The 13,124-nt window shown below is 32.6% G+C and overlaps 1 protein-coding gene across 1 annotated transcript; it reads left to right on the forward strand.

The window, feature by feature from the left end:
- The first annotated feature begins 437 nt into the window (after positions 1 to 437).
- On the forward strand, positions 438 to 3,200 carry LOC116111583 (probable receptor-like protein kinase At2g23200). Its single transcript, XM_031397746.1, is given in 1 exon segment — positions 438 to 3,200. A coding segment is annotated over 1 exon segment (2,496 nt). The 5' UTR covers positions 438 to 573; the 3' UTR covers positions 3,070 to 3,200.
- The last annotated feature ends 9,924 nt before the right edge of the window (positions 3,201 to 13,124 follow it).

Below are 13,124 nucleotides of genomic sequence, written 5' to 3' on the forward strand. Positions count from 1 at the left end.
ACCAGCAACTCAACTCTCCTCCATACTGCAATTGTAATTCCTACCAGTCCTGCCCCGAATGTATTCTTGGGTCCGATCCTACCCACCAAAGTCCAAATGCAAGTGGACGGTCAATTCTTTTTGGATATTTTCTCCAAAATTCATGGGCCACTCATATTATGTGGTTTGGCCTCGTGAATACGATAACTTGCTATCAAGGGCACCATAAAGGAGCCACCAGCCAAAAACCTTTGTCTTATTTGTCTTGCCCATAGCTTTTACATGTGATTAAAATTTGCATCCATCCCCGCACTACTCCTAAATTAAGATCAAATTCTGCGATCAGGATTTTATTATATTAACGCTAGTTCAATCATAAATCTGATCTGATAGAAGTTAACAAAATTTTATAATTTTTTTTTTATTTTTAATCTCCCAGAATTTCTAATGTACACAATTTTGAAGTTGAATTTTCAACTCTCCTGTCTTATAAGTTGACTTGAGTCTTGAGTCTTGAGTCTTGAGTCTTCTTCATCTAAATAAAATATCATATATCTACAATTCTCAGAGATTGGCTCTGCTCTTAATGAATTAATGGAAACACTAGAAAGCATGAAAATCCACTATTCTTTATTTTCTCTTGTTTTTCTTTTCCAGTTCTTGTCACTTGGATTTACCTCTTCAGCTTATACTCTCCCAGATAAGTTCTTCATCAACTGCGGTTCACAGAACAACATAAAAACCGACGGACGTCGTGAATTCACTGGGGACTTGAATTCTGGTTCCTTCTCCTTTTCAAAGCAGAGCAAGACTGTTAAAGACAGCAATCAGGCAGTTGAAATTTACCAAACAGCCAGAGTTTTCAGTCAACCATCTTTCTATGAATTCGAGATCAACAGTAACGGCACTTATCTGGTACGCCTTCATTTTTTCGCTTTCTCCTCTTCAATCAATCTCTCCACAGCTGTTTTCGATGTTTTGACTTCGACTTCTAAGTTTTTGCTGTTGGAGAATTTTACTGTCCAGAACCCTAGCCACTCTCCTATAGTAAAAGAATTCATTCTTAGCATCGCTATAGGCAAATTCAAGATTTACTTTACTCCTTAAGTTTCGTCTTTCGCATTTGTTAATGCTATAGAAGTCTTCCCTGGCCCTGAAAATTTCATTTCTGATAAAGCTGGATATATTAGAACTTCAGGAAATGTGAGTAATTACACGGGTTTACTCTCAAAGCTTGTATATCCAATTTATAGAATCAATGTTGGAGGCCCTACACTTACGCAAGATAATGACACTCTATGGAGAAACTGGAAGCCGGATGATAGTTATTTGCTTAATCCAGACGCTGTGACGAACCAGACTTACTCAGTTAAGCCTAACTATCTGGGAAAAGTTAGTGAATATATTGCCCCGGATTTTGTCTACCAAACGGCCAGAGAGTTGAGTAATAGCTCTTCAAGTGACTCCAACTCCAACTCCAACATAAATTGGTCTTTTAGTGTAAGTAAGAATGCTATGCATTTCGTTCGGCTTCATTTCTGTGACATTGTCAGTCCATCACCAAATGTTACAATCTTCAATCTCTATGTTGATGGCAACCTCATTAAGAGAATTGCACCTTATTCAATAGTTAACGAGTTGGCAGCTCCTTTTTACTTGGATTATGTGGTGGATTCTGATTATTCTGGAACTATGAATATCAGTGTAGGGCTTAACAACGATACTGATTGGCCAACTGCCTTTCTGAATGGACTGGAGATAATGGAGTTAATTGCGAAATCGGGTTCGCTTCCGAAGATTAATGAGCCCAAGAAAGATCTTGTATTGGTCGTGGTCGGTTCTGTTCTTGGAGGTTTAGCTCTTATAAGCATTTTGGCAGTTGGGATATTCTGGGGTTTGAAATGCAGGAAGTCAAAACCTGCTGAACCGTTGGAGTGGTTTCCGCTACATATTTATGGAGCTGGAAATTCTCATGGTAAGGTGACTGAGGGAACCATCAATGGCTCTCCCATACCTTATTTAAACCTTGAGTTAAAAATTCCTTTTGCTGAAATTCAGTATGCCACAAACAATTTCAACAGCAGGTTACTGATTGGTAAGGGCGGATTTGGGTATGTCTATAAAGGAACTTTTAGGAGTGGCCTCAAAGTTGCCGTAAAACGAAGTGAACCAGGATCAGGCCAAGGTCTTTCAGAATTTCAAACAGAAATAATGGTCTTATCCAAAATTCGACATCGGCATCTTGTTTCCTTGATTGGGTATTGTGATGAAAGGAATGAGATGATACTAGTTTATGAATTCATGGAAAAAGGGACTTTGAGGGATCATCTATACAACTCAAAGTTGCCTAGTCTGTCTTGGAAGCAAAGGCTTGAAATATGCATTGGTGCAGCAAGAGGACTTCATTATCTCCACAAAGGTTCAGCAAGGGGAATCATTCACCGTGATGTTAAGTCCACAAACATATTGCTGGATGAAAACCATATTGCTAAAGTTGCCGACTTTGGCCTTTCAAGGTTGGGTCCTTCTGATCAAACCCATGTTAGCACAGCAGTTAAAGGCACTTTTGGTTATCTAGATCCTGAGTACTTCAGATCCCAACAAATAACAGAAAAATCTGATGTTTACTCATTTGGCGTTGTTCTTCTTGAGGTACTATGTGCCCGACCGGCTATCAATCCCTCACTACCAAGAGACCAAGTCAACCTAGCTGACTGGGGAATGCATTGCAAGAACAAAGGAGTAATTGAAGAGATTGTGGATCCTTCTTTAAAGGGCAAGATCACTCCTAATTCATTGAGAAAATTTATCGAGACAGTAGAGAAATGTTTGGAAGACGATGGTGTTGACAGGCCAACTATGGGTGATGTGTTGTGGGACTTGGAGTATGCATTGCAGTTTGAACAAAGTTCAACAAGGAGGGAACCGCATGAGGACACAACAACCAATAGTTCATCTGTGTTAATATTGCCTGATGTCAAGCGTTTCCCTTCATTTAGCCAGTCCATTAATGATATGCCCAATTTGACACCGAATAGCTTTATCTCATCAGAGAATGATGTTTTCTCCCAATTGAGAATTGAGAATTGAGAATGCCAGGTAAAGCAGTTTAATTTCTTAGCCTCTGTAGTTATTTCTGTAAACAGAACTGGAAAAACTTGCCACTGCTTTCTATTACTTATAATGTATTCTTGTTGATGTATTGCAATAACATAAATGTATGATGGTATAAAAGTAGTATGTTGTATGGATTAGTCTTGCTTGGTATAGTATTAATCCCTTTCTAATCAGACTTACAGGCTCTAAGGCATTGACTAGTTCCTATTCTATTTAAGAACTATTGTATATACTTTATTAATATCATCTTCTTTTATTTCAAAATTTTATATAAATTTCCTCGGAGAAATCATTTCTTCTCCAACAATTGTTTTACCAGGAGGACTTGTGGCTAACATCTGAATCTGTTGTGATCAAGTGGAAACCAGTAATTTTGTTCTGTTTTCTTGGTTGAAGCACATTTCTGTATGAAAAAAATCAATTATTGAGATGGAGCTCAAATGGCGTGGGACATAAAAAGGCCTACAGTCCCGTGACGATTCTATAATTTCATTGGCTAATAAACAGTGTTACTTTACTAGACACAGTAAAAATATCAAATATCAAGTATCAATATACAACCTCCTCATTCTATACCTCACTATTATTTTTCAAAATAAAATCAGACTCCCATCCTTCAATCTTCAACTTTCGCACATAAAACCAGGTGCATAACTAGGTATCCTGATCACTTGTTTCTTGAAGTACAATGCTATAGATCTAAATTCAGCCTACTCCGTCTGCCATGAAGAACACCTCAGGAAACAAAATTTTCCCGAATTATAAGAGAAATAATCAATACTGCTAATTATAAATTATTTCTCAAAATTAAAAGTAGAAGAGATATGTAAAGGCTCTTACATTAACTTAATTTTTCTGATAAATTCGCATGGAATTGTAAATTGGTTTTAGCTAATTAACGACATATTCTGAATAATAGACAATGATCAATGAATTTTCTCTGCCCATAAACTTGGCCTAACATAATTTACAGCCGCTGGATACGTAACATAACATAACTACATTTACAACCATAACATAAAATTCAACAAATAGAAACAAACGATCCTGTGAGAGATGACTAGTGGCCAGAGCCTTTCCTGCTAGGTCCAGACGACAACGTATAAACCCCCCCCAGAATCCGACCACCCAAGTCCCTGGCAAAATTTGAAGATGAAGAAACTTTGGCAACAGCTTCAGGGCTACCTCTTTCAACGTTTGGTGCAGCTGGAAGAGCTCTACAAGTAACAGAAATCGACTGAGAAATCACAAGCATCATCAACATTATTACAAATAAAGAGAGTTGTTGTCTCATCGTTGATGTTGTAGTATTGTGTCTTTCCTCAGGTTAACTAATTTCAATAAACGTTTTTTCAAAGATTCTCTACCGCAAAGAGTGGACGAGAAAAAAAAATGGTTTAAGCTTTTAGCATCTCCAATGCATAAGGTACCGAGCCTTTATATAAGGGGCGGTTTTGGTGGAAAGGAAGTAAAGGACGGTGAAGGGCTTTTGAGTGTGGGGACATTCAATTAGAGTATTATTTGACTGAAACTTTTGGCCTGTGATAAGATGCTGAGTTTATATTACAAGAGTTCTAGTTCACATTTGTGCTATCCAGAATTTGACTTTAGAATCTTTGAACCAATTTCGGAAACACAGGAGATCCTAGAAACTAGTTTGGTATTGAAATTGATACCAGAAAAGAAATGGGAGGTGGGTATGTCACTAGTAAATAATGCAAATTAAAGAAACTTTATTATTCTTGATACCATTTTCAATGGTAGGGGAAGAAATGATACGATATTTGTGGCAATTAATTAAAGTTAGCTTTACACTTTAAGAACCCAAACCCATTTAATAACAACCTGTTAATTTATAATTTATATATATATATATATATATATGTATAGGGTGATAACAAATCTCACAAACTTTCTTTCACAAACCCAATGTAATAGCTGATAATTGATTTCTAATGAATTTATTAGACAAGAAAGTTTGTGAGATTCTCAGAGTCGTATTGCTCGTTTATATATATCAATAAAGATAGGCTGACAAACGAATCTTACAAATTTTTTCTTACAAACTCAACGTGACAACTGATAATTGGTTTCTGATGAATTCATCAAGAAGGAAAATTCATTAAAACCAATTATTAGCTGTCATGTTAAGTTTGTGAGAGAAAGTTTGTGAGATTCATTTGTCAACGTAGTATTGTTTAATCAATATAGATAGATTGACAAACTCTTTTTACTAACTTTCTCATACAAACGGACGTGACAATTTACAATTGATCAGGCAATACTAATTATGAGCTATCACCTTCTTTTGTGAGAGAAAATGAAAAGGATTTGTGAGCATAGTATAAATTCACATAATTTATTCCCCAAATTATTGGTGAATACGTGTCTTTCCAAGCTAAAAATTCACATCATTTATTCTCCAAATTATTGGTGAATACGATGTCTTTCCAAGCTAAATCATTTTATAATTTTTCTTGTATCACTCTAATTTTATCTGCTGATTCTTTTCTGGCAAGTAATTTTACTCTGAACTACAAACTGAATTTAATTGTGGCGATCGCTCAAGTTTTGGTTCTGTAAATGATTTATTATGGGAAAAGAGCTAGAAGGGCCAGGAATGTCTGTGTCTTTAGTGGAAAGGAAATAAAAGTAAAAAGTTGAAAAAAAATAAAATAAAATCTATGTCCCGGATGAGAGTTTCAGAAGAAGTTTCTCTTCTAGCATAGGCATAGACTTGCATACCCAATGAATTAAATATGTCTCCGCACTTCTAGAACGTTATAAAGAGAAGAGGTGGAGCCCTGGGGGGACATACACACGACTTGCTAAATTCTTGATATTGCTTAACGATTTCACACAATGGAAATCATTTCCGTCTAGTTTCAATGTGAATATTTTGCAGTGTCATAACATCAAAAAGATTAACACAAGCTTCAGCGTTAGGTAAATGAGGAATCCTCATTTTTTAATCAAAGAAAATTTGTTATACGAGATCCAGGAAGGTATTGTTTCTTTCATGGTTCCAGCTATGCACATAAATTGGTAAAGTAAACAACAACCCCACTTGACCTCGGGCTAATATTTTGTCAAATGTCCAATTTGAAATTTTTTTTTTTCCTAAAAAATCACTTCTTGTGAGCTTTATTGCAATGGTGCATTTAACAAATGGCGTCCTGATAATTGCTTTCTATGGTCAATACGACATGCTTCCGGTGTCACCTCTCGACAAATAAACTTTTGAGTTACAATTTTAAGGGCAATTCGGAAAAACTTAATGAAGCTTGGGGAAATGCTAACCAAAACAAATATATAACCATCTTTTTATTATATTTGAAGTCAGAAGAGTGCTAACTGCAATCACTCTTAAATTGAATATGCATTTGTGAGTAATACTACACTAACAATCATTTTTCACAAATTTTCTCTTATAACTCTGATGTGACAATTCGTAATTGGTCAGTTTGTAACTAATTAGTGAGATTCATACGGGACCTATATGAGACCCGTTATGAATTGACCAATTGTGAGCTGCTACATTAGAGTTGTGAGAGAAAGTTTAAAAGAAAAAGTTATTGATATAGTATTATTCATGTGTTTATTTATGAGAAAATTTACAAAGTTCATGGGGAGGATTAGCATCTAGCGATTGGTGCCATTGCACCTAATTCTTCTCTTGGATTTATTTTCAAATACTTACTTTGATTGGGGGGAAATTTTCATTTGTTTACATCTATGGTTTGACCCTATTGTTTAACGGTGTAGTAGATAAAACATTTCATCTACTTTTGTTTCATTTTTACTCTTCTATAACGTTTATGTCTTCTCTCTAGCGGTAAAGTGGAGCGCTAAGAGTCATTAGAATATTTTTTTAATTATTCTCCAAATTAGTGTTAGAAAATAAATATCAAAATTTCTTTAAACTAAAAAATAAATTAACAAATTATATTTTATTAACAAAATTAAGAAATAAAATATATTGTTTTTAAAAAAGTAATAGTAAATGTATATAAGAGTTATTTTAATTAACAATAAGAAATTAAAAAAATAATTTATTTATTTTACTCTAGTGCTAGAGTTAATAACTCGAGTGACTCGAGCACTAAAGTAGCGTAGATGCAAAAAATCTACCGTTATAAAAATAGGGTCTGATCCCGTGACGTTAAGGCCATTAACAATCCACTAGACCTGCACACATGAAAAGATAAGCGTGAAACTTACGGAAAACACCGAGGTGGTATTTGCCATAGGCACTCCGATGCTCAAGTCAGCAAGGCTGAAAGAGATTATTTGATAAGAATTAAGGAGAAGAAGGGTTACCAAGAGTCTTGTCGGAGGCTAGGACTACAACGGAGGCGTCGGGTTCTTGGGAGCAAGAACTTTAGGAGCAAATAGATGGTTTTGAGTAGTTGAGATTGATTATTGGAGATTGATTATTTTATCCTCCCTTATGAGAGGGCATAACTCTGTTTATATAGTGAACCCAAGGGTTTGGAATCTTAGTAGGACACTGAGTCCTACTTTGAGAGATAATCACTATTAGGAAAAAGATAGAATTTCTTGTCTTTATCAGATTAAGTTTAATGGTTTAAGCAAGATTTGAAATCTTAGTAGAAAAGGAAATAGAATGTGATTCTGATTTCTTATTTATGGACTGTTGCAGGCTAATGGGTTGAAACTCAGTTTAGTTTAACTTATAGGATAGTCCAACGCATAGAGTAGGTAGTTCACAAGGTGATTTTAAGTGTAGGCCCAATCTGGATTAGGTTGAGGCCTTAGGCCATAATATGTTTATTTTGTTATTGGGCCTTGTCAGGCTCTAAGATTATTTTTGGCCCTAACAAGTAGTTTTCCCTAAGTGCTGAGTGAAGAGAGTAAAAGTGAAAAGAAATTGGATGAAATGTCTTATGACTAAGCCAATTAAATAGAGGTCAAATTTCTTTTTGACTATTAAAAAAGGTTTTTTATGTAATTATATTATTTTTCTTAAAAGTATGTAGTATCATTTTGTCTTATTTAATTGAGATAAAAAGGAATTAAAAATTTTTCCCGTAATTTATGCTAGATTAAAATACATAAAACGAAAGAATAATGCAAAAAACAACTACATAAAATTAAAATAAATTTACAACATTTAAAAAATAATCTTCATCTGTAGCCTAAGATTTTCTACCCATTCTTGTACATATAATTTTATGTATATACAAAACCGTATTTAAACATTAATTCATCTTTATAAAAAAATATCACTGACTCAAATTCCCTGTTTATTTTGTTCTCTCTCTTAGAAAAGTAATTTATCTTCAAATATCTAATACGAGGAAGACGAATCTTTTTAATTAGGAGTTTTATCAATTACCTCCCACGAGGTTTTAATAAATTGTTACTTACCCCCTTCATCTCCCTTTTTCGAATAGTTAACTATAAAGTCAAGGGGCAAAGTTGCATAGGTTTTTAGCACAAAAAGGAATTAAAAAGAATATAAAAAACTGAAAATGGAAAAACTAAATAATATGAAAAATTGAAATAAAAAAATCTGCAAATTGAAAAAAAAAAAAAATCTGAAAATTGAAAGAAAAATGAAACAAATGAAAAAATTTGCAAATCTGCAAAACTGAAAAACGGAAGCAAAATTGGAATAATTAAATATTATGAGATAGCATTTTAATTAATAAATAATAAATATAGTATGGTAAATTGATGAACATAACATATTGTATAATCAAGTGATGTATAGCATGACAAATTTAATAACATAATAGTTTAATTAAATATAGTACGATAAATTAATGAATATAACATATTGTATAATCAAGTGATATATAGTATGATAATTTTAATAATATAATAGCTTAATTAAATATAATATGACAAATTTATTAACATAACATATTGTATAATCAAATGATATATAACATGACAAATTTAATAACATAATAGCTTAATTAAACCTAAATTAATCACACATTTGTATTGATCATATATTACAATAGACTCTCATACCACTATGAATTTATGGGTGTTGATACAAAATATATATGTAAACAGTAATGATAATATATATATATGATAACCTATAATTTTGAAAATTTAATAACATATTAAACATATTTAATCTATGATTAATATATATATATACAAATTAATCACACGTATGTATTAATCATATATTATAATAAACACTCATACTACTATGAATTTATAGGTGTTGATAAAAAAAATATATGTAGACAATAAGGATAATATATATTAAACATATTTAATCTATGGTTAATATATGTATAATAATAATTTTTATATACATAATTACAAATTATATATATATATATATATATATATAACAAATTAATCACACATATGTGTTGATCATATATTACAATAGACTCTCATACCACTATGAATTTGTAGGTGTTAATACAAAATATATATGTAGACAGATTTTGATAATATATATATGATAACTAATAACTTTGATAATTTAATAACATATTAAACATATTTAATCTATGATTAATATATGTATGATAATAATTTTATATATACATAATTACACATTATATATATAACAAATTAATCACACATATGTATTGATGATATATTACAATAGACTCTCATTCTACTATGAATTTACGAGTGTTGATACAAAATATATATGTAAACATTTAAAATATTTATGATAATTTATGTAATGATAATATATATATATATCCTCAATTCACCATTTCGAACCTTATACAGAAGGTTTTTCCGTACCAGCTCCTTCTACCTATACTGTAGTTGAAGCACCTAAAGGAGAATTTGGTGTCTTTCTGGTCAGTTAAGTAATGCAATCAGCTTTTGAAACTAGAGCCATTAATCATGACCAAAAAGGCCACACAGTGTTATTTCAAACTGACTTAACAAGATCAAACATAACAGTTCCTAAAACAATCAATTGGGATCAAATAACTTTACCAGAGGATTGGGGATTAGCTAACGCAGTCATTCCTTTAGAAATGAGAATTCCTAAACCTTTAACTCAACCAATCCAAAATACAGAAATAGAAAACATAATTGAAAATTCTGATGGAAGCGTTCGGAGTTTATAACTCGAGTGACTCGAGCACTAAAGTAGCGTAGATGCAAAAAATCTACCGTTTAAAAATAGGTCTGATCCGTGACGTTAGGCCATTAACAATCCACTAGACCTGCACACATGAAAAGATGCGTGAAACTTACGGAAAACACCGAGGTGGTATTTGCCATAGGCACTCCGATGCTCAAGTCAGCAAGGCTGAAAGAGATTATTTGATAAGAATTAAGGAGAAGAAGGGTTACCAAGAGTCTTGCGGAGGCTAGGACTACAACGAGGCGTCGGGTTCTTGGGAGCAAGAACTTTAGGAGCAAATAGATGGTTTTGAGTAGTTGAGATTGATTATTGGAGATTGATTATTTATCCTCCCTTATGAGAGGCATAACTCTGTTTATATAGTGAACCCAAGGGTTTGGAATCTTAGTAGGACACTGAGTCCTACTTTGAGAGAATATCACTATTAGGAAAAAGATAGAATTTCTTGTCTTTATCAGATTAAGTTCATGGTTTAGAGCACGCTTTGATATATGTAGGCTGATAACAAATTTCACAAATTTTCTTTCGCAAACCCAACGTAATAGCTGATAATTGGTTTCTAATGAATTTATTAGGCCGGAAAGTTTGTGAGATTCTCAGCGTAGTATTGCTCGTTTCTATATATCAATAAAGATAAGCTAACAAACGAATCTTACAAATTTTTTCTTACAAATTGAGCGTGACAACTGATAATTGGGTGGTGATGAATTCATCAGAAAGGAAAATTCATCAGAAACTAATTATTAGTTGTCATATTAGGTTTGTAAGAGAAAGTTTGTGAAATTCGTTTGTCAGCGTAGTATTGTTTAATCAATATAGATAGACTGACAAACTCGATTCACTAACTTTTTCATACAAACGGACGTAGCAATTTACAATTAGTCAAACACGACTAATTGTGAGCTATCACCTTCTTTTGTGAGAGAAAATGAAAAGGATTTGTTAGCATAGTATAAATTCACATAATTTATTCTCCAAATTATTGGTGAATACGTGTCTTTCAAAGCTAAAAATTCACATCATTTATTCTCCAAATTATTGGTGAATTCGATGTCTTTCCAAGCTAAATCATTTTATAATTTTTCTTGTATCACTCTAATTTTCTCTGCTGATTCTTTTCTGGCAAGTAATTTTACTCTGAACTCAAACTGGATTTAATTGTGGCGATCGCTCAAGTTTTGGTTCTGTAAATGATTTATTATGGGAAAAGAGCTAGAAGGGCCAGGAATGTCTGTGTCTTTAGTGGAAAGGAAATAAAAGTAAAAAGTTGAAAAAAAATAAAATAAAATCTATGTCCCGGATGAGAGTTTCAGAAGAAGTTTCTCTTCTAGCATAGGCATAGACTTGCATACCCAATGAATTAAATATGTCTCCGCACTTCTAGAACGTTATAAAGAGAAGAGGTGGAGCCCTGGGGGGACATACACACGACTTGCTAAATTCTTGATATTGCTTAACGATTTCACACAATGGAAATCATTTCCGTCTAGTTTCAATGTGAATATTTTGCAGTGTCATAACATCAAAAAGATTAACACAAGCTTCAGCGTTAGGTAAATGAGGAATCCTCATTTTTTAATCAAAGAAAATTTGTTATACGAGATCCAGGAAGGTATTGTTTCTTTCATGGTTCCAGCTATGCACATAAATTGGTAAAGTAAACAACAACCCCACTTGACCTCGGGCTAATATTTTGTCAAATGTCCAATTTGAAATTTTTTTTTTTCCTAAAAAATCACTTCTTGTGAGCTTTATTGCAATGGTGCATTTAACAAATGGCGTCCTGATAATTGCTTTCTATGGTCAATACGACATGCTTCCGGTGTCACCTCTCGACAAATAAACTTTTGAGTTACAATTTTAAGGGCAATTCGGAAAAACTTAATGAAGCTTGGGGAAATGCTAACCAAAACAAATATATAACCATCTTTTTATTATATTTGAAGTCAGTAGAGTGCTAACTGCAATCACTCTTAAATTGAATATGCATTTGTGAGTAATACTACACTAACAATCATTTTTCACAAATTTTCTCTTATAACTCTGATGTGACAATTCGTAATTGGTCAGTTTGTAACTAATTAGTGAGATTCATACGGGACCTATATGAGACCCGTTATGAATTGACCAATTGTGAGCTGCTACATTAGAGTTGTGAGAGAAAGTTTAAAAGAAAAAGTTATTGATATAGTATTATTCATGTGTTTATTTATGAGAAAATTTACAAAGTTCACGGGGAGGATTAGCACCTAGGGATTGGTGCCACTGCACCTAATTCTTCTCTTGGATTTATTTTCAAATACTTACTTTGATTGGGGGGAAATTTTCATTTGTTTACATCTATGGTTTGACCCTATTGTTTAACGGTGTAGTAGATAAAACATTTCATCTACTTTTGTTTCATTTTTACTCTTCTATAACGTTTATGTCTTCTCTCTAGCGGTAAAGTGGAGCGCTAAGAATTTTTTTTTTTAATTATTCTCCAAATTAGTGTTAGAAAATAAATATCAAAATTTCTTTAAATTAAAAAATAAATTAACAAATTATATTTTATTAACAAAATTAAGAAATAAAATATATTGTTTTTAAAAAAGCAATAGTAAATGTATATAAGAGTTATTTTAATTAACAATAAGAAAGTAAAAAAATAATTTATTTTTTTACTCTAGTGCTAGAGTTAATTAAACTCGAGTGACTCGAGCACTAAAGTAGTTTTCCCTAACTGCTAGAGCGAAGAGAGTAAAAGTGAAAAGAAATTAGATGAAAGATCTTATCGACTAAGCCAATTAAATAGAGGTTTGATTTCTATTTGACCATTAAAAAAAGGTTTTTTATGTAATTATTTCATTTTTCTTAAAAGTATGCAGTATCATTTTGTCTTATTTAATTGGGATAAAAAGGAATTAAAAATTTTTCCCAT

Source organism: Pistacia vera, unplaced genomic scaffold (genome assembly GCF_008641045.1).
Source record: "Pistacia vera cultivar Batoury unplaced genomic scaffold, PisVer_v2 Contig645, whole genome shotgun sequence".
NCBI lineage: Eukaryota > Viridiplantae > Streptophyta > Magnoliopsida > Sapindales > Anacardiaceae > Pistacia > Pistacia vera.